The sequence below is a fragment of the Astyanax mexicanus genome, chromosome 6 (genome assembly GCF_023375975.1).
Source record: "Astyanax mexicanus isolate ESR-SI-001 chromosome 6, AstMex3_surface, whole genome shotgun sequence".
NCBI classification, from domain to species: Eukaryota; Metazoa; Chordata; class Actinopteri; order Characiformes; family Acestrorhamphidae; genus Astyanax; species Astyanax mexicanus.
Window position 1 is genome coordinate 26,140,325 of NC_064413.1, and position 20,932 is coordinate 26,161,256.

The window sequence follows — 20,932 nt, forward strand, 5'->3', positions numbered from 1 at the left end:
GAATAAAATATAATCCAATTAAATTGCTGTACATAGTAGTAACTGTAATATCAGTTATGTGCACTGGGAGATATTTGATTACACTTTGTATTGGATCACATGTGACCACGCAAAAACTGAGGAAACACTGGCTTCCTTAAAAGTTCAAGAGAATCATGACAGTGACTGGAAAAGTCACTTCCATACCACCTTCTGGATATCCATTTGATGAGAGGTCAAAGGCAGTGTGGAATAATTTTAAGCACTCATCAGAGAGGTTTTAAGGGAGGTACATCATCTCTTGCTAGCCAAAAGAACCTTTTGGAACTCGCACAATTCATACACTTTTACACATGCACACCTTTGGACTGTCTTATCAAAAGTGGTGTGTAGTGAAGCACTGACATCCCAGCACAGTCCACTGACTTGCTGGTAAAGGATCACTGTTAATGGAACTGCAGAGAATCCGGCATGGCATACATTACATTGCCAGCTGCATTGCTTGGCTTGCTACGTAAACAAATTAAAAAGCTGTAAGATGTTCATGGTTATCGGCATGTTGTGGTTGTTGCTGGTTCTTTTCTTACCTTGAAGATCCTTAATGCTGCTCTGGATGTTGGACAGAATGATGGGGGTGTCCATACTGTGCGTCCCAACATCAGCCATCACTTTTCTCTTCATGTATTGCTTCCTCCACTTGTAACGCTGCTGAATCCTCTCTAGCTCACTTAGATCACTAATAATCTTCTTCTTCCCTTGCTGTAAATCCCGTCTCCATCTCTGACGCTCATACTGTAGATATTTCTGCCTCCTCTCCGGATCAGCATCTCGACGTGCGCGGTATCTCCGCTGTTTCTCAGCAGCACTTACCGGAGAAGTGATGGAGAGAGATATATCTGCAAGCGTAATGAAGTGTAACATTATTCTTCAGACACAGATGGTGAGTGAGTAAGTGATTAAGTGAGTAAGACTGAGTAAAAGAAATCAAAAGGGTTAGTAACAGGGATCAAAAAGTGACCAGCCTATATCAGAAACACATCTTATAAGAAATCCTTGAGTTTACCTACTCCCAGCCTTTTATGTGTCAACTTATACACTGCTGTAGACTCCAATCCATTTTCACATTTAACCAATAAGCAGATTCGCCTCGTCACATCTCTTACCCCTCACAAACAACATGACACAGTAAATAGATGCAGTTCTTTACATGGACAAGTTACTGAACTAGCATACAACCATTTAATTTCAATTAACATTTTCTTTGCATTATATTGCACATAACAGGGTGGTTGGCCTGAGGTTAAGAAACCCCCCATATAACAGGCAAAAGTAAAAACACAAAAACTGAGTAAGAAGAAAGTTAACTTAGATCTGCGAAGAATCAAGTGCTGCTGCATTTAAACACTGAGAAGCATAGTCTCTTCCTTTTCATGTTTAGCTAGCTAATCCATGTTTAATGAAAGAATTCTTCACTGCAGAGCTGTTGTTGCCAATTGCTGGCATTAATTAATAGGATACTGTATAATTTCATTTTAAGTGTGTCCCAAATGAGTCTTGAAGCATAGTAATTTACCCAAAGCTTTTTAAAATGGGCTATTACTGGTGGCTCATATAATGGCTTTTTGCCACACTGGTGTGAAAACAACATGTACTCCTAAAAAAAAAACCAATATCGGATAACTTTTTAAGAACACTATTTTCCCATACATCATGTTAACAATAGTACTTGAATAATAATTGAGTAACTGGCACATTTTTGTGTCTTATGAATATAATCAAGCATTGCAAGCATAAAACGTAACTAATTTCATAGAATCACTCTAAAGAATATTTGTAGAATCTGCCTAGAGCTGCTTGTTGATGTAGCATGTGTGAATTTCAAAAAGACATTAAAAATAACTTTTCTGTGTTTGTGTCACTGGTTGATTGAAACTGGTTGATCTTCTGACCAGAGGCAATAGGAAAAGGACGCTACAAGATTTTACACAAATATGACATGGTTTTCACAGTGTTATACAATTTTCTTAGTCTTTTTAACTATCTTACCAAGTTCTGCAATACTGCAATGAGCAGTGTTTCAATCCTTAGGGACAATGACAAAAACACCATTCTCCCTACTTCTAGATTAATGTACTATCAACATGATTTTAAAACTATTTTAATGTAAAATTCCTACATAATGTCCCTTTTTCAAGGATTTCCCAGCATATGTTTGCTACCTGCCAGTCTTGCTTGTTTGTTACTCTCTTTGACTCAATATTTTATTAATCTCCGAAATGACAAAAAATCTGCATGTCTGACATAAACTGATTGAATTAAATACATTTTATTTTACTGTGCTACAGTAAATTATGTTAATTACGTTATATCTACTAGAGATATCTGTTCAGTTTAATTTATTTTACTTTAAACCTAAATATATGGAGATACTTGGAGTGCATTATTATTATTATCATGACATTCTAAATCATTAACTTCTGTTACAAATCTGATTAAATTCTTGTATTTTTTAATATCTCACTTGTGGGTGTGCAGTATTATATTGTTTGTAATAATAAAATATTATTTTTATTTTCTTGCAGTGTATAGTGTATTTTTGAAATAATTTTTGTCATATTTCCAAGAGTATCGTTATCGTGAAAATACCATGAAATATCGTGATATTATTTTAGGGCCATATCCATTGGCGTAGGAACCGGGGGGGATGGGTGGGACATGTCCCACACAATATTAGAAACAGGTGGATATGTCCCCCCCAAAAATGAAATAGTTTCGCTCAGCTCAGTCGTACTGTTAATGAAGAGACCGACCGCTAAGCGCTGGGAAACCAATCACGGTGCGTTTCAGGGAGAAAGTCCCGCCTTTCAGAAGAAACAGCCAATCAGCTCGCTGGTCTTGCGAGAAGAGTTAGCGTGCTGGTGGAGGAGAAGCCCCTCCCCCTCGCTGTGAGATTTAGAAGCGGTGTCCAGCATCAGCTGGTGTTGAAGTAAATCTGGATATACGGCGATTTTTCTAAGAGGTAACGGAGCTAACCATGTGACCTGTGGTTAAAAAGACTCCTCTCCAAATCAAAACACACAGATTAAACCCACCGTGTGATTAATAAACTGCAGCTGTGTTAGTCAGTTATCTTAACTTTGGAATTAGCTAGACAGGGAGTCAAGGCTTAAAAAAACATATATGTTATGTTCAGCTTGCCCTGATATGCCTGATCAGCTAATCACTATTTCATTTTCAAATTGTGTTTATTCATTTAGGATTGCAGGACTTATTGTAAGCTATAGTAAACTAAAAAAAATAGTTAGCTAGAAGCCAGATGTAGTGGATAGCCAGAATTTAGTACAATACTTTATGTTGGTAGTTTAAAGCAGTTTATTAACCCTGATCTCTGCCCTAAAATTTTGTGTTTTCCACCAGATCCAACTGATTAGCTAATAAACAGTCCTTTACTGAGTTTACCTGTTAAAACCCCTTAGCCCCCTATTGAGCATAAATCATTATGTATGTCAGCAGTGTATTAGACACATCATACCTCCACTTACTTTATTAAGTGACTTTAAAGCAGAGTAGGCAGTGGGGATATGCAGTAGAATGTGTAGGAACAGGGTTGAGAAACACTGCTCTAACCTGACTTCTGTTTATTTGTAGTTCACAGTAAGACTAAATCCTGAGTAAATAGAGGCCCAGATAGCCAGCGACTTTGGCCCGGAGTCGTTTCTAAGTCGGCACTGCTGGTTTAGAGTCGCAAGCAGAAAAATACTTCTGGCCCACAGCTGGCCCAGTGTCACTTTCTGACTGTTCTACATCAGTGTCACTGAGCAGTCGTTTTGGTGCTGGTGAACGACTGTCGCACCTAACCTGTTGATTCTCTGAACACAGGTGTGTCCTGGCTCAAATACGGCAGACGACCCTGTACCAGCACTGCACTAACAAAGTGGAAAACTGACTGTTCCCTACTGTTAGCACTTTTCTACCAAAGCTGACTTGTATATTTTCTTTTTATTTACAGTTATAGATGACTCCTGTCAGTAAGAATACTTACTCCCGCTGTTATGCTGCTCCTCACACACACACGCACGCACACAGAGCCTGTTATAGTACTGCTACACGCACACACACACACGCACACACACACAGCCTGTTATGGTACACACACACACACACACACACACACACACAGAGCCTGTTATAGTACACACACACACACACACACACACAGAGCCTGTTATAGTACACACACACAAACACACACACACACAGAGCCTGTTATAGTACACACACACAAACACACACAGCCTGTTATAGTACTGCTACAAGCACACACACGCACACACACGATCAGCATCCCTAGACCCCAAAACGCTAGTTACGAATGTAACTGTGGTTCTATGAATGCTGGATGACCGCCAGAGGGCGGCTTAGCCTAGTGGATATTCCCTTGGGCACAGCAATGGACCGAGCAATTATACCAAAAAAAGCATGTGACCCACCCCTACAAGGGGCCGTCACACCCACCTATCTTCCTCGGAACAACTTCTCGCGCAACCCGCGGACTGACCGAGTGACGACAGACTCTGGCGGTCATCCAGCATTCATAGAACCACAGTTACATTCGTAACTAGCGTTCTATTTCATGCCTCCTGACCGCCAGAGGGCGGCTTAGCCTAGTGGATGACGCATACCAACTTTGTCACGAGGGCAGCACATCCAATGGCAGATTCTTGGCTGAGAGCACGGATGAGGCCAGATCCATTTGCGCAGCCACATTCAGCCGGTAGAACCTCGAAAAAGTGCACGGAGACGACCAGGTCGCGGCTGAGCACACCTCTGACAGGGGAACACCCCGAAGTACCGCCCAGGATGTGGAAACTGCACGAGTGGAGTGGCATGTCACAGATGCAGGTAATGTGATACCAGCTGCATCATACGCCATCCTGATGACTCTTACCACCCAGTGTGAGAGACCCTGTTTAGAGAGCGGCCCACCCACTGTGCGGCCACCAAAACACACAAAAAGTTGATCAGTGGAACGAAGAGGTTCCGTAGCTGAAACATATTGCCTGAGTGCACGAACAGGGCACAGAACTGAAGGCTGATCCACAAGCTCGTCCTGAAACGCAGACAGAGCAATAGACTGGTTAACAAAAGATGATTCCAGAACCTTTGGCAGAAACACAGGATTAGGCCACAATGTGACACCGGAACAATCAGGCCACCAACGTAAACAAGCAGCACTAACTGAAAGTGCATGCAGCTCACTGACACGTCTTGCTGAGGCAACAGCTAAGAGAAAGGCAGTTTTGAGTGAAACCCATTTAACACCCGTTTGTGATAGAGGTTCAAAGGGAGCACACTTTAAGAGGCTTAAAACACAAAGTAAATCCCACTGAGGGCAGCGCGGGGTCCTGACAGGCCTTAGGCGCCTAGCACCCTTAAGAAAGCCACAGATCAGTTTGTGAGAACCTAAGGATGATCCATTAATGTCCACATGACAGGCCGATATGGCAGCGACATAAACTTTCAATGTGGAAGGTGCCCTACCCGCATCAAACAGATGCTGGAGGAAATCCAGCACTACAGGAATATCACAGTGCACAGGAGAAACCCTGAACTTAGTGCACCAATCAGAAAACAGCTTCCAACGGTTACCATATAAGAGACGGGTAGACTGAGCTCTGGCATTCTCCACAGTGTATTTCACAGAGGCAGAACAAGCCATTAAAACATCAGGGGGCCCAGAGGCCACACCCAGAGCTGGAGGCGTTCCGGACACGGGTGCCACAGTCGCCCCCCCATCTGTGAGAGAAGGTCCCTCCTCACAGGAAGTGGCCAGGGCTCGCTGCTGAGTAGGCAGTGAAGCAGAGGAAACCAGGGTCTGGCAGGCCACTGTGGAGCTACCAGCAGGACACTGTGTCTGCACTGTTGAATTCGGAGCAGGACGCTCAAAAGAAGCGGAATTGGGGGAAAGGCATATAAAAGGCAGCGTGGCCATTCGTGTGCCAACGCGTCTGTCCCCATCGCTCTCTCTTCGTCCATGCGAGAGAACCATCGCTGGCAGTGTGTGGTGGTCGCACTCGCAAAAAGATCGACCGCAGCCATGGCATAACGATCCCATATTTGACGCACCACATCCGGGTGTAAGCACCACTCGCCCGGGTCCAACCTCTGCCTTGAGAGAAAATCCGCAGTCAGATTGAGGGTCCCAGCAAGATGAATCGCCCGCAGCGATGCCAGCCTGTGATTTGCCCAGGTGAGGATGCTGCGTGCCAGACGCAGAGCAGGCAGGGAACGAGTACAACCTTGGTGGTTTATGTTGTAAACAACTGTCATATTGTCTGAACGAACAAGAACATGACGACCCTGGAGTTGTGGCAGAAAATGCTGGAGTGCCAAATAAACCGCTCTCAGCTCGAGGAGGTTTATGTGGTCCTGGGCTCGGTGAAAACTCCAAGAACCCTGCACAGCGCTGCGTTGCCATACAGCACCCCAACCCGTGAGAGATGCGTCGGTGGTGATTATCTCCCGACGTGATGCCACGACCCCCAGCGGTACCCCCGCCATGAGAAAAGAGCGGCGCCTCCACGGGGCGAGAGCCTCCTCGCACCCCTGATCGATCAGCACCAGCCTGTGTTTGTGACGGATCGGATCGAGCCCCAAATGATTCATCCAGATCTGAAACGGTCGCAGTTCCAGCAAACCGAGCGGCAAAATGCACACAGCCGCTGTGAACATTCCCAGCAGACGTAACAGGTGACTGTAGCGGACGCAGCGGCCCACGTGAACTCTGGAGAGTAATCCCAGAATACTCACCACACGCTGTGTCGTCAGAGATGCTCTCATTGCTCGCGAGTCTAAGTTCATGCCTATGAACTGAACAGACTGACTCGGGCAGAGGGAGCTTTTCTCCAGGTTGATGGAAAGCCCCAGCCCTGCTACGTGAGACCGCAACACTTTGAGATCTGCCATCGCTCGCTCCCGCGAGAGTGAACAGATCAGCCAGTCGTCCAGGTACGGCAAGATCTTCATTCCAGCGCGAGTCAGCGGAGATAACGCCGCCGCCATGCATCTGGTAAAGACCCTCGGAGCTAGCGAAAGCCCGAACGGAAGAACCCGGTACTGATAAGTTCGGTTCTGAAAGGCAAAGCGGAGAAAACGCCTGTGTACAGCTGCTATGGGAATGTGGAAATATGCGTCCTTTAAATCCAGAGTGGTGAACCACTCGTTTGGCTGAATCACCTGGAGCACATCCACGGGACGAATCATTTTGAAGGTGAATCGTTTGAGGTGTCGGTTCATCCCCCTCAAATCCAGAATCGGGCGGAAGCCGCCGTCTTTTTTCGGCACTAGAAAATATTTGGAGCAGTGTCCCTGAAAAAACACGGGACATTTCACCTCCTCTATGGCACGTTTTGCAATAAGAGCACATATTTCCTCCTGAAGAGTGTTTACATGAACTGAACTTTTTACACGTGTCTGAATCAAACGTGCGACTCGCGGGGGTCGACTCCTGAACTGGAGCCGATACCCGTAACTCAGGGTCGAAAGAACCCAGCGATCCGTGGAAGCTACGGACCACGCAGCCAGCTGAGAGTCCGTGAAAACACCCACTGGCTGCCCCTGCTTGTCAGCGCGAAGCCCGCGGTCCTTTCGTTCCAGCGGGGGGGCGCCGAGGGGGAGCTGGAGGGCGGCGAAAGTGTCCAGAGATCCGAGGGGGAGATCGCCTATTCGCCTGAGTTGGCATACGCCTGATCTGATCAGAGCGAGCCTGTGGAAGAACTGAACGCGGGCGTGTAAACACACGCTCAGAGCGGTGTGATTTCGGCTGCTGCTGTCGCGTCTCGGTCATACGAGCTCGGCGCTCCAAAGCCTCTGTGGCCGCCGGTCCGAATAACTGGCCGGGCATTAACGGGAGATCCCGGAGCGCGGTTCTGCACGCATCAGACAACGGCGCTTGAGAAAGCCACAAATGACGGCGTAATCTCACAAGGCTAGCCATAAGACTGCCTAACTCCTGTGTCAGGAATCCCATTCCATGTAGAACAGTCTGCAGAGCACCTCTAAAGGCAGAAGGCATATCTACCAGCTGAGGTGAAGACTCCATTTCCAAAAGGAGATGAGAAATAGTATTATCCAGCCGGCCAATGCGCGCTGCGTGATTGTATGCTTTAGCGATACCTTCATCAGTGCGTCTGCATGCCTTGCTTGGGCATCGGACATCAGAACGCAGCGCTTCGTCAGGAGAAACAACCAGGGAGGCGACCGAAGGCTCCACTGGAGGGATACGATCCAGTCCGTACTGAGCCGCGTCGGACATGTTCCAAAACGACCGAGCCAGGGAAGAAGGTCGAGATCGCGAAGCTGCAGCCAAAAAGGCTGACTGGAGCTCTCCCACAAATGCGCTGCAAGGAGGAATGAGAGCGGGGCTATCCGCCGCGGTTAGCTTAAAGTAAGCACTGGAGCTGGGATTAGGCTGTGCTGGAGCGGAGCCAAGCCGAGCCAGAGTAGCGCGAACCATAGTTGGGAGGGGAGAAGTGTCCTCCAACGCACTTCCATCATCCACAACCGAGCCGGAGCCGAGAGGAGAGCCCGCTGCAGAGAGGGGCGATCGTGGGAGGGAAACAGCCCGTCCAGTGTAGTCAGCAGCATTGCCTGAAGTAAAGAGGCTATCCGTGGCTGCAGTGGAGAGTAAATCATCATCATCCTCCACGGGCTCGGAGTCGGCGGTCTCAGCGCCGAGCTGGAGGGCAGCGGGCAGCTGGTGACTCTGAAGCTGAGTAACGAGAGCTTCCAAGCGGTCCAGGCGTGAACGTAGAGCACCTGCCTTCCTTTTTGGTGCTGGCTCGTCCGCAGGTCGCGAAGAAGAGCGCTTAGTTCCTGTTTTCACCATCGAGGAACCCGAGGAGGAGAGCATGGCGTCGTCGTTAATAAGGACGGACGCAAGCCGGTGTTGGCGTGAGGCGAAGGGAATTGTCGCACAATGCACGCAAAGGTCAGACAGAGCTTCACGGAGGTGAGAGACCCCGAGGCAGGAGGGGCACAGGGTGTGCGGGTCGTCTGGCTGCAGCGGCGCGAAGCACGCTCGACAGGCAATAGGCTCCATAGCAGGCGGTGCACACAGAGAGGATCCACGGCGGACGGGAGTAATACGCACGCGGTTATTGGACCAGCGATGCAGTAGGCCGTGGCGAGCGAGTGCAGGTAAGGTGCACTAACACTCAGCGAACCCGGGCAAGCGGGGTCACCGCAATACTCACCGCCCGGGCCACGCTAGTTCTCAGGAGTGAAAACGAGTAAATCCGAAATCCAGTAGAATCCAGTAAATCCAATAACGAAACAGCTCGTGAGGGCAGAAATTCTGCAGCTCCGTGAGCTGTGAACGGTCCAAGCGCGAGAGGAAAAAGAGGAAGATAGGTGGGTGTGACGGCCCCTTGTAGGGGTGGGTCACATGCTTTTTTTGGTATAATTGCTCGGTCCATTGCTGTGCCCAAGGGAATATCCACTAGGCTAAGCCGCCCTCTGGCGGTCAGGAGGCATGAAATAGAACCAACCGTCGCGCACACCCCAAACGTGTGATCACGTTTAGAGTGTAAATGAATCTAGATGATATTTACCTTGGTGCCCCTGCGCATCAGCCCAGTTCAACCCGTGCGGTTTCTCGTAGCACTTGGCGCGCGGATTCCTCAAACATTACAACTTTCCTCAACTGTCAGCTATCCTGAAACCTTTGAAGTTTGTAGGTAGGTAGCAAACCTAACTAAGTATTACGTACCTTTTTTGAAATATAATTTATTTTGACTTAATAAATATTTTGGCCGTCAAATATGATTTATAACCCTATCTGTGTTGCCTCTTCAGTTAGCTAAGCTAGCTAACTTAGCAGCATATCAAGGTGATATTATCTGAAGCTAAATTATCTCAGAATGTAGCATTAAACACATTTCATGTTAATGTAAATGTTAATGTTGCTATAACAGTTACTAACAGACAACCAAAAAGTATGTTTTTACTTGAAATTAAAATTGTTAACTAGTGTACAAGGCCAGAACAGAAGTACTGTTTCGGTATTTACGTTAGCTAAGCTATAAACAGTTAGCTAGCTAGGATAGAAACCAGCTAGTTTGCTAGCGTTAGCTTAAATGCTTTTACAAACATACATACCGTAAAAGCATTTAGGCTTGCTAGTTAACCAATTTGGTAGTTAGCTAGCGAATTGGTCTTTACTAGCTAACCTAAATGCTTCCACAGAACTTTTGTTTAGATGTTGTACGTTAGCTAGCTAGTCAGCTAGGTTAACTTAGTGGTTGTGTGTCTCTACAAGTCACTGTGTAATGTTTGTTTTAGCTAGCTTTTTAGTTAAATAAAATGGTGCTGTGTCTGTGAGTTAATATAAAAAAATCTTTATTAGTATTGTTTATTCCAGAGTTCAGTAATACGTTCCTGCACACTCTGCTACTTCGTTAAAAGTGTATGTTATTAACTTAGCTAGCACATTTTTATATAAACACACTCACTACTACCAAATAAGCTTTAGTCAACATTTCTCTAATTTGTAAATTCACACTAGAAGTTGTTTGTGTATGCAGTATATTAGTATACTAGAGACAAAAATGTTTTACTTGAAAAAGTTTAAAATTAAATTACACACACACAGTTATCCTGTTAGACACAACAGGAGAATTTAACAACATTAAGTAAAATAGTGGAGCTTTTCAGAGCAATTAAATTATTCATGTTTTATATTGGCAAAAAAAGGGAAATACGAAAATCATAGAAACATTTTATTATTGTCAGTAAATTAATATGTTTTAATGTTGCTGCCCCTACTTTCGCTTCTGCTGGTGCCCAATTTTCCAAGTACTTATTTCAAGAATGTGATGCTGAATTTAAAATGGTCATGTCATACAAAAGAAAAAACATAACAGCATTATATTTGTAAATATGACTGCAATAAACATATTTAACATTAAACTATTACTGTACTTTGATTCTATTAGTTGATAGTTGTATCTATAGAAACAAGCGTACAATTAAATATGTGTAGAGAAGGTATAACTTGCTTTTAGAGCCTACTCAGAAAATATAAATAAGAAAAACTATACTGGTGGGTGTGTAATGCTCTCAGGGAGTAAGATATAAATTTACTGAGGAGGAGACATCAATGAATTATTAAATTATCTTTATTTTAATTGTCTTTATATTATTTTAATCTTTATAATCAACACATTTTCCTTATAAGTAATGTAGATGTATTTATATATTTATGTATTACAGTATGGAGGACCAAAAATGACATACGTATAAATAAATAAATAAATAAATGCACATATAAATGTAGAAATAAATAAATGTTGAAATAAATAAATGAATAAATAAATAAATGTTGAAATAAATAAATACATATATAAATACACATAGAAATGAATAAATAAATAAATATATAAAAAATAAATACACGCATGAATAATTGTATAGGTAAATAAATAAATTAATAAATACATTTCTACTTTTTTATATTTATTTTTATTTATTCATTTATATGTGCATTTATTTATTTTTTCATTTATTTATTCATTCATTTATTTCAACATTTCTACATTTATTTATTGATTTATTGCCACATTTATTAATTTATTTATTTCTGTATTTCTGCATTTGTATGATAGTTAGGTAGGCGGTCCTATCCTCGCTCTAAAGCAGGATTGGTTTTTGAGCTGCAAAAGTTTTGGTTCTACTGCTTGTCACTACCCGATCTGTACCCCCTGCCCGATTTGTTCCGCGCATGCGCACGCATGCGCATTGCAAACTGAGCAGGGGCACAGATCAGGTAGGCAATGCCAAGTTGTGGTTCCGCTCACACTGTCGCAAACAGCTTGTAAAACGCGGTTTCAAAATGAAGGACTTACGTTTTTACAGAGCTCTGAAAGAGTACATTTTAAGTGGAACATTTACTCCACCATGCAACAAAAAAATGCGCAAGGAAATGCGGCGTGTGTCTGAACACTTCATAGCAAAAGGTAAGTTAAAATCATATCATATTTTAGAAAGGTTTGCGTTAGCTGAGGAAGCGAAGTGTCCCGTTATGTGAACTAGTTAGTATAGCTAGGTTAACTATGCTAGCTAATTTAGCTCGGAGTATTTTATTATATCCATAAGTAATTAAATATGAAACGTGTTTTTTTTTCGGCAGACAACCGATTGTTTTACACTGGACCAAATAAAACGTATATGAGACTAGTTGTTTGTACTGAGGAGGAAAAAAGGTCTGTTTTGATGGAGTGCCATAACTCCGGCACCGGCAACCACAACGGTGTACGAGGCACGAGAGACAGGGTGATTGCTGGATACTTCTGGCCTACCCTAATGAAAGATGTAACTGAGTGGGTATGTTGTGAAGTTATAACACAATTTCTTATTTATTTCCAGAGCGTAAAACTGCAACACAGTACATATAAATGTTTTATTTAGTATAAATATTACAGTATTATTCATACAAGGCTGAAGTTGGTTTGATATTCGCAGCTCCTGATTCGTTTGGTTGTATGTACACTACCTTCCATCACTTACTTTCTCCAGTTTTACTTTAACGTGCTGTTCTAGTGTAATTCATTCATTTACTAAGTAGAAAATATCTAAACTAGAGAATTAGCCTCATACTTTAAGAGAAAACCTGGCATTAGCCTGGCCAGAGCTAATTGTATACTGTATAATATTTATTTTAATTATTGAATATATAATTAACAATTTAATATATAATGAAAAAAATATTTAATAAAATTATATTTTAAAAACCTTTGTGAGCCATACTGCACAAAAAATGAATAAAAAGCTAATGTTCCAATGTGATTTCAAATAATTTTTTCATCTTGGGCCTGACCAAATACACATGATATGAAATTGAAGTCTCCTATGTTAAGGAAAACCTAGAATTAGCCTGGCCCGAGCTGATTTTATACTGTAAAATGAATTAGCAACATGACATACGAGCCATAATGCACCAAAAATTGAATATTAAGCTGACGTTCCAGTATGATTTTGAAGGACTTTTTCATTTTGGACCAGAACAAATAAACATGAGATGAAGAGTTCTAGTATTCACAAAATCGCACTGGAATCACTGGCTTTATATTCATTAATTTTTGTGCATTATAGCTTGTATGCCATGTTGCCAGTTCGTTTTAAAGTATAAAGTATTTCAGGTTCTTCTTAAAGTAGAAGACTAAAACTCATTATATCATGTGTATTTGGCATGGCCCAAGATTAAATATCCTTCAAAATCGTACTGGACCATCAGCTTATATTAAATTTTTGCTGCATTATGGCTGTGTATGCTATGTTGCTAATTCATTTTACAGTATAAAATCAGCTCGGGCCAGGCTAATTCTAGGTTTTCCTTAAAATAGGAGACTAGAATTTCATATCATTTATCAGTATCAGTATTTGGTCTGGCCCAAGATGAAAAAATTCTTAAAATCACACTGGATTTTTTTTTTGAGCGCAACGGCTTTTAAAATATTATTGTATTTTTTAAATTATATATAAAATTTATTAATTTAATATTCAGTAATTAAAATAAATATTTTACAGTTAACAGTTAGCTCTGGCCAGGCTAATGCCAGGTTTTCCCTTAAGGTAGGAGGCTAATTCTCTATTTAAGATGTTTTCTACTTAGGAAATGAATGAATTACACTAGAACAGAAAATAAGTGGAAGGTCGTGTATATAAAATTGCATTTTATAACATAATGTATATTTACATAGTTAATAAACAGCTGTACTGCTTTTCTTCATTATAGCTCCTTCAGTGTTGATATGTGAGGTGTTAAATATAATATGCGGAACAGTTTGTGAACGCTCCCTTTAGTTCACGGTGGTTCAGTGAAGCGGCAGCTGCGAATATCAAACCAACTTCAGCCTCATATTATTTATTCAGTAGAAACAAAAGAAATCTTTCATAGATAGTTACCAAGATTCTGATTTTGTATAAAAATAGTGTAACAAAAACAAAGTAATGTAACGACAAATATTATTGTGCACGAAATTATATAGCACACCCCTTGTTCTAATATGTATTTATGATATGCATTTTATTTTACTTTTTGTACATGTTTAGACACTGTCCCAACTTAATTCTTCTTTTTTTTGTTTTTTTTTAGGTGAAGTGTTGTCGCCGCTGCCAACTAAATGACCCCATGAAGACGGGGACACCAGTGTTACATTCTATTAAGGTATTCCAAATTCTGTTTTGTTTAATAGAGAAAATAAATGTTTTGAAAGGTAATGGAAAATATGTGTTTAGGTGAAGGCTGCATGGGAGGTGATTGGCCTGGATTTAATTGGCCCACTGCGAGAAACTGGTCAAAAAAACAAGTATGTGTTGACCATGACTGATTTATATACAAAGTGGGTTGTTGCTGAGCCACTGCAAAATAAGACTGCAACTGAAGTGTCAGCAGCCATCATAAAGACACTCTACTTGTTCGGCATGGTCAAGAAAATTATTACTGACCAAGGGAGAGAGTTCGTTAATGAGGTAAAAGTCTAGTATAATGTGAATTCTTAACATTGATATTTATCTTAATTAGCACACATGTTTTTCTGACATTCTGCTATGCACACTGTATTTCCTTTTTGATGATTTGCACACAGCTGAATGAAAACATCTTTGCAACTCTGAAAATCAAACATGCTGTCTCAAGTGCCTACCACCCTCAGACAAATGGGCAGGTAATTTTCAACATAATTTTATTTGACATTTCCCTGTAATGTTAAAAAAAAATAGGAAATGTTTTAATTGTTGTTGTTTTTTATATATATATAGGATGAGCGAACAAATCAAAATGTCAAACGTGTATTGCGGAAGTATGTAAATGAAAGCCATAATGATTGGGACATCCATTTACCTGCAGTTGTGTATGGTATTAACACTGCTAAGCAAGTGGGTATTCATTATACATTCATTATGGTCGATATATAATGTAATCGATATATAATGTTTTATTTCTGATAACTTAATTTGTTTTTAACCAGTCTTCAACCAGGCACACCCCGTATTTCTTATTCTTCCATCGGCACCCTCATTTGCCAGAAGTTATGAACGCCTGTCCCATGGGAGAAGACTTTAAAATTGCTGACCCAGAAGATGATCTTGACACCCGAGTAAATGAAATGAAAATTTTAAATGAGAAGGTTAGGTCCAAATTCATGTAGTCTGACCACAGAAGTTTTTTTTAATTCAATGGCATGTAGTAAAGTGTAAATTTTTTTTTTTCAGGTGCTTAGCAACATTGAAAATGCGCAGAAAAGACAACAAAAGTCTTACAGGAACCGTAAGAGAAAGCTAATGAGCACAATCAGTCCTGGCGATGAGGTCTTGATTTCTCAAGATTTCAATATAAAACAGAGAAAAGACACCCTTGCTGACCGCCACAAAGGTCCTTTCACTGTGGATAGTATCTCTAAAAAGGGTGTGGCATCAGTGGTGAAAGATAATGGGACTCGATGTTGCATCAATGTCTCACGGCTAAGGCCTTTCTACAGGTTGGAAAGTAAGAGCTAAGTAGTGTTTTTTTTGTAATGGTTGACATGTAAGGTGTATATTGTAAAGTTTATTTTATTAATATTAGACTTATTTTTTTTTATTGTCTCTTCAGATCATGGAGCAGTTCCATGTGTGTCACTTCAGGACCATGAGTATGGTACACCTGATGAAGCAACAGACCATCCTTATGCTTTTTCTGGAGAGAAATGGGAAAAAGACTTGGGTCCTCTCCAGGAAAAACTGGTAGGGGATGATTCCACCTAGCCCATTCCAAATTTCACTCTCCTTCACACACTGTTAGACACTACCAATAATTTTTTGCAATCGTATATTCAGACCATCTCTCACATACTTACACTCTCACACCATTCTCACCCCCCCTCCCTTGCTAACTCTTTTAATTGCAGTTGAAATATGTCCTGGACAAAAGCCTTCCAGCAGCAGAATTGATTGTTAAAGATGACAATATCTGTCTTACACGTGAGGACTTGTGGAGTCTTGGGTTAAATCAGTGCATGGAGTCTACTGTAAGTATATTCATGTTGCAGCATGCTTGCTCAAAGGCACAGAAATAGTTTTTTTTTGTGTGTAATTTATGCCTTTATTTTGTTTTATTACGTCTAGATTGGGAATGCATGTTTTAAGATCATCAGAGAAGCTGCTCAAAAACATGTAATTAATTACAGAAGCTCAAACATTGTTATTTTGTATACTTCTTCATGGGTACTTGTATACATTTGCTAATCTTGTTGTGTTGTAAATAAGGGAAAGATGTTTACATTGCTGACATGTATGTGGTTCCCACATGGAAAACGATGAATGTGGACCCACTCTCAAGTTTACCGGTAAAGTGAAGTTAAACACACACACACACAGACAGTTGCACATTAATGCAATGATTTCTGTACAATGCACAGTAGTTGAATGGTTGCATTTTCTTTCTCTACACCAGAACAATCTGTGTTCCAAGGATGCGATTTTGTTCCCTGCATGGAGTATGCAACAGAATCAACTGGATCACTATTTGCTATGTGTTGAGTTACAGTTTCAAAAAATAGATATTCAGATTTTTAGAATGAAGTTTGTTGATTAGCTTATCATTTTGAAATATGTCCATTGCAGGTTTTACTGGTTGTGGAGAGAGAGATCATTTTTCTAGATTCTGTACTCCCTGGTGGTTTTGGAGATGACTCGTACAAAACGATATTTAGGTTAAGAGAGAGGAAAAAGTTGCCCTTGTTCAGTGGCTTTTACCAATAATATTTTACGCAAGAGCCATGTTCTGTGGCTGCTGATTTACACAAAAGCCTTGTTCTATGGCTGATGATTTACAAAAAGCCTTGTTCTATGGCTGATGATTTACAAAAAGCCTTGTTCTATGGCTGATGATTTACAAAAAGCCTTGTTCTATGGCTGAAAATTAACAAAAAGCCTTGTTCTATGGCTAATGATTTACAAAAAGCCTTGTTCTATGGCTGATGATTTACAAAAAGCCTTGTTCTATGGCTGCTTATTTATAGCTTTGTTCTTTTGTTTTATGTTTACGCAGAAGCCTTGTTCGATGGCTGTAGGATTAGGTCTCATTTTATGAAACTAGACCATGGAGAACAATTGTATGACTATAGGTTTCAGTAAGTGTGTGTCCATAATTAATTTTTTTTTCCATTTTATGTGCAGACATATTGCAGGCCAGATTGACCCAAGACCCTGGACAGAGAAGACCGGCAGAAGTTTTGATGTAAAGCCTTTTCTTTATTTTCTTACTGGGTTATATAAAACTCTGGACATCAGTTGGCTTAAATGTAATGTAAGACTATAGATATTTTCTTTTGAAGAGAATTTTCTACTGTGATTTTGGGAAACTGAGCCATGACTAGCCCACCAGTTGATACTTTTTGCTATATTCATTCGTCTTCTTTCCACCATACATTCTTTCTTGTCCAGACCTAGGGACTTTCTGTCTATTTTACACAATTTGAAACAATCTCTATCTTCAGCACATCTACTTCATGTATTAATGGCTTTTGGCAGTAACTCAGTAAGGGGGAACCTAAGCTTACTTTAGTGAAGCACTTGTCTACATCTGTTTCTATTGGTTCAACACCTTTACTTAACAGTAATATGTAATATTTTGTTTCCAGCACTTCCCTCAACAAACTTCTGGGAACTACTGTGGCATCCTTATACTCATTGTAAGCATCCTTTTAAGTTGTGATAAGCAGCATTTTGAGTTATTGGGTATAATAGAGAGATTTATTTTTTTACAGTATGCCCTCTGTATCTGCACCAATACCCCATTTATCTTCACAGAGGTCAGTTGCATCTATTAATATAGAAAAAATATTTCAAACCCCACCCCAATTGTCTGATCATTGTTATATATGTTTTAGAATGATGTGCCATTAATCCGCCAGTGGTGGTGCATCCTACTGATGGAAAGATTTCAGATTGAAGGGTAAGGCCACTCTGCTAAAGTATTCATGCCTTTTCTGCATTTTATTTCATTTGATTACCTGCTGATTAAGTTTTTTGATTCAACAGACATGGCCAGAGGTTTGCTTTCTGGACTGACAAGGCTAGCAGGCTATTGCAAGGGACCCTTCAGCCACTTTTTAGGGTATCTAGGTCAATCACTTCAGACATTCCACCTCATGTGCAAACCATGGTCAACCGCACAGCCCAAGAAAAGAAGCTGGTAGACTTTGCTGTACAAGACCATGGAGTCCGGCAACATTTGTTGGTATGTTTGTCACACATTAACAATGTTTGTTATTTACAATTTGCACATTGTTTTACCATTACAGTGTTATAAGCAAATAAGCAAAAGGCCTTATAATTCATGCTTGTTGTCACCATGTGTTGGGGGACTTTTTTTTTTTTTTTTTTTTTTTATGTGGATTTACAGTCCAAAACTTTTAACATAAACTACTTTTGACATTCAACTAGAAATGTTAAATGTTTGCTCATGTTTTGATGAAGTGCTTTTGGCACTTTGCCTTTTGACCTAAGGGTGTACTCTGTGGAAAAGAGCCTTCGAAGTGGCTCAGCAGAATCCAGAAGGGATCATCTCTACGGGTGCCAGTGTACCTGGACTCGGAGGAAGAACAGGACTCCCTATTTTTCTATCTTCAGGATGTCCTGAAATCTGCACCAGTAGAATTCCACATTGAGGATCAAGTGCAGTTCATTTTGGATGTTTTGTTCCCAGAGGTAAGGTTACTAGGTATGCAGTAAATATCTATTAACAATGTTAAATAGCCTGTTGTGACGTAAGTTACATAAAAATTTTAATCAAATGTATCTTTTTTAAAATCCAATAGAGTAGTACTGTGAGACCATGATAACCACAATACATTTTCTCAGACAGTTATTGGGTCATTTTCAGCAGTGACACTAACGCTAATGCTGGAGTTTTTAAACACCTCAGTTTCACTTGCTTGACCTGAATAGTCCACCGGCGGTGGACATCCAGTGAGCATTGATGAAGAACTAGAGTATTGACAGCACCAACTATGCAGCAACAGACTCAGAGCTTCTATCTGACTTTACATATACACTGTGGTGCAGATAGGTAGGAGTGTCTAATAGAATGAGAGACAATAAATGGACACAGTGTTTAAAAACTCCAGCAGCACTGATATATCTGATCCACTCACTGTACCAGCACAACATGCACTAACACCTCATACACCACCACCATTGCTAATCACTTCTAATCACTGCACTGCAGTGCTGAATCTTTATAATGCAGTTTTATAATTTATATTTAATTTTTTTAACCCTTTTGTTAGTGCATCACCCAAGCCATGTCTACACTACAGGGAATAACTATACAAGAGGCTGAAGAGTTGTTTCTTTCAGGTCCTAACTACAGCAGAAGGTAAAAACAGTTACCTGTGTTTGAAATATCTGTATGAATGTTTATTTATTGTGACTACCATTTTAATTGGGTGGGTGGTTGCGTGTTTGTGTCGGGGTACTTTGAGTTGGGGAGGGTGGGTTTTTGTGTTGTGGTGGGTGTTTGTGTCGGGGGGGTTGGGTGTGTTGGGGTGAGGTGGGGTGGGAGTGGGGTGAGGTGGGGTGTGTTGAGGTGGGGTGGGGTGTGTTGGGGTGAGGTGAGGTGGGAGTGGGGCGGGGTGAGGTGGGGTGAGGTAGGGTGGGAGTGGCTGGGTGGTTGTGTGTTGAGAGGGATGTTTTTCTTTTGTTTTGCTTTTTGCTCTCATGCTTTCTCTGAGAAGAAAATAAACTGGTATTTTGATAAATGTGTTGTACCTTATTTTTAATGGTTAGTAGCATATTGATACAGGACCACATTTAGAGACATGGTATTTGGTTCCCATTTCTAAACATTCTGCTGTGTATTTTAAGCAAAAATAAATGTTTTTTATTAATAAACTCTTTGTTAGCTTGAGGAATACTACAAATGGTCAAAGACCACACCACCACCCCATATAATGGATATAACCCAAACAGGTTTGTTATAATGGTAAACAAATTAAATTTTTTAAATGCCTCATACACCCTGTAATACTAAATTTGACAAAGCATAAAATGCACAGTTTATATATCAACTGCTCAAGAACAAAGAACATTATTTTCTAGTTGATGTTTGTATTTTACTTATTTATATCTCCCAGTCTATCTAGATTACAGAAAGATAAACTGCTAGTTAGCCTATGCGAATTATTGTGTTCTGGCTCTATTTATTTATGAATTTATTCATTCATTAATTCATGGTAAGCATTATAAATTGATACTTGAGCATGTAGATGTTAATCTTATCGCTAAAGGTGTAATTAAGTTAATAAAATGTGAAGTAGTTTACAGACTTGGCATATGTAAAAAAAAACACCACATACATACATTTTAATAGATTATTTTGTTTGATTTTCGAAATATTTAGTTTAAACACCTATCAGTCTATCTATAATTTAGAAAACGGAAGTTAAGCTTGAGCAGCGACCTCACAGAGCCGAAAACTGTTGACGCATGCGCACAACGGCTGGTGTAACAGCCGTGGCTACCTGATCTGTGCCCCTGCTCAGTTTGCAATGCGTGCGCATGCGCGGAACAAATCGGGCAGGGGGTACAGATCGGGTAGTGACACTGCTCCTGCCTTGGCCTGCAGCGGCGACATTTTTAAGCTGTTGACCCTCATTCATTTTCAGCAGTTGTTACTGCAGTAGGGGTTGTAGCCGCGATGTTGCTGTGCCGTCCCTTTTGTTCTGTCTCACTGATACCGGAAGTACAGGACGGCGGAGATAAATAAATAAATGAAGAAATGTGGAAATAAATAAATGTAGAAATGTTGAAATAAATAAATGAATGAATAAATAAGTGTTGAAATAAATAAATGAATAAATGTTGAAATAAATAAATGAATGAATAAATAAATAAATAAATGCACATATAAGTA

At 40.8% G+C, this 20,932-nt stretch overlaps 1 protein-coding gene and 1 long non-coding RNA gene across 4 annotated transcripts in view; one reads left to right on the forward strand and one right to left on the reverse strand.

The window, feature by feature from the left end:
* LOC111193354 (uncharacterized) overlaps positions 1–20,932 on the reverse strand; it is a 29,115-nt gene that overhangs the window by 2,301 nt on the left and 5,882 nt on the right. For all 3 annotated transcript variants that reach the window (XM_049480515.1, XM_022673826.2, XM_022673824.2), the window contains one exon: positions 567–875. In XM_049480515.1, coding sequence (XP_049336472.1) covers positions 567–875 — 309 coding nt within the window. The remainder of the gene's footprint in view (positions 1–566; positions 876–20,932) is intronic.
* Positions 16,588–18,286, forward strand: LOC125802434 (uncharacterized). Its single transcript, XR_007439561.1, has 5 exons — positions 16,588–17,254; positions 17,658–17,708; positions 17,784–17,828; positions 17,907–17,971; positions 18,058–18,286. It is a non-coding gene; the product is annotated as an uncharacterized LOC125802434 (long non-coding RNA).